This window comes from Helianthus annuus, chromosome 14, assembly GCF_002127325.2.
Source record: "Helianthus annuus cultivar XRQ/B chromosome 14, HanXRQr2.0-SUNRISE, whole genome shotgun sequence".
Lineage (NCBI taxonomy): Eukaryota > Viridiplantae > Streptophyta > Magnoliopsida > Asterales > Asteraceae > Helianthus > Helianthus annuus.
The window spans coordinates 35,168,723-35,170,666 of record NC_035446.2 but is presented as its reverse complement, the minus strand read 5'-3'; the positions used below and the strand labels follow the sequence as shown (position 1 = coordinate 35,170,666).

Below are 1,944 nucleotides of genomic sequence, written 5' to 3'. Positions count from 1 at the left end.
TCCTTGAGAGGCGGCGTATTGCGCAATGGCGGCAGCAATGATTTGTTGAAGTTCTGCCTCGTTGGCAGGCATGCGTGGATCACGTTTCGGTGGCATCTTCTAAAAGATGGTTTACGCGAGTCAGGTCATGGTAGGTAAAGTGTGCGTATAAAACGATAGTAATAATACATAACATCTCATGTTAAAATAAACCAAACACATAACATCTCATGTTATAAACAATCAATCACATAACATCCCATGCTATAAATATAAATAATCAATAAATCAGCCATGCATGTAATGAGAATACTGCGATTAAGCTTCATATAACCAAGACCATGATTACAATGTTTACAAGTTCCACAAATCTAATCATACATCCAAAAGGGGCCAAGGGTCACAACGCCCTTGCCCGAAACGTCTAAACATATACAAATACCAAACATCAAAAGTCATAATCGTCAGGTGGTCTTCAAAAAGCTACGTAGCCGACTTAATCGCCGTCTTCTCATCAAAAGTGGTGGTACCTGCATCAAACCAAAAGAGCCCTCATGCTGCTGGTGGTGGAGGAGGAAAATGAAAATAGAACAAACTGCGCATGAGGAGCCAATCCTCCTCCATGGCGTGGTGAGAACGCGACAGACACTCTATCTGCTGCTCCAAGACCTGGACACGACGCGTCAGCGCGTCATGCTGTAGCATGAATGAAACGAGGACATCCTCCGTAGAAGGCCCGACATAATAGGGATGATATGGATCTGTCGGCGGCATGATGGATGATGTGGTCCAGAGAAAAGGCTCGCTGGATGGAGTAAAAGGTGGTACAGGGAACGGTGGAACAGGGGGAACAGCAGTATGGTGAGGGATCTGCGGTGCAAACTGATCCCCTCCGGTCAGAAAAGGTGCATGGCCAAAAGGCTGATGAGAGGGGCCCTCTCCAGGACGCGGCGGAGGGATCTCCTGGAGAAACGTGATGGGCAGATCCGTGCGATGCGCCTCAGTAGTGTGTGTGGGGAACAAGGGTGCATCGGTGGTATGTGGGGGAAAAGGTGGGATATCAGTAGGGGCAAAAATGGGTGCCAAGACGGGGGCTACAGGTGCCACGAACGGCGGGAGCTCATCGTCATCATCAATCCACCCATTCCGGGTGTCAGCATACTGAGGGTCGACATGAGCCGCAAAGAGTGCATGGTCGGGCTCTAGAGGCACCGGGTCAGGAAAAGGAGCAACAACATCAGGCTCAGCGGGTATATCAGCATGAATAGGTGGTGGAACAGAGGAAGCTACCGACTCAGGAGAATCAGGAATCGACGAATCAGAATGGGCCTCCTCATCAATCTGGGCCCCGCCCTCATGGTGGTCCTCAGGGGGACCCTCGAATAGTACGAGGTCGTCATCGGACTCAACATCGTGTGGCAAATCCTCTGCAGGAAATGTAGCGTGTGGAACAGGAGCAGGGATCTCCACAAGAGGTAGATCCCCGGCAGGAACACCATCAGCATGAGGTATGTCATCCCCCAAATCGGGTATAGCAAAAGGCTGGAATGCATCCTCGTCAGTGCTGTCTGTATCTGATGTATGAACCTCTGAATCAGTGTACATCGGGTCGTCAGAGTCTACTGCCACTGGGTCTGAAACCCTGCTCGATGAAGACATAGTGCCTATAATACAACCACAGATATGCACATATATCAATCATATAACCAAGTAAACACATTAGTCACCAATAAGCAATCAAATAGTTCTCCTAGTCCCACTAGCCTCCCAGCCTCCCAAACTGCTCTCCCTAGTCCCACTAGCCAATTTTCCCAGCCTCCCAGACTGACTCCCTAGTCCCACTAGACAATTTTCCCAGCCTCCCAGACTGCTCCTCCTAGTCCCACTAGATAACTACCTCGGCCTCCCAGACCGAGCCTCAGCCTCCCAGACTAAGCCTATAACTAGCAATTAAAATGTGCTCAA

At 49.6% G+C, this 1,944-nt stretch overlaps 1 protein-coding gene across 1 annotated transcript; it reads right to left on the bottom strand.

Moving 5' to 3' along the window:
* Positions 1-531: 531 nt before the first annotated feature.
* On the bottom strand, positions 532-1,638 carry LOC110924803 (cell surface glycoprotein 1-like). Its single transcript, XM_022168796.1, has one exon. It carries the CDS (start codon positions 1,636-1,638, stop codon positions 532-534), a length of 1,107 nt encoding a protein of 368 aa, XP_022024488.1.
* Between the last annotated feature and the right edge of the window lie 306 nt (positions 1,639-1,944).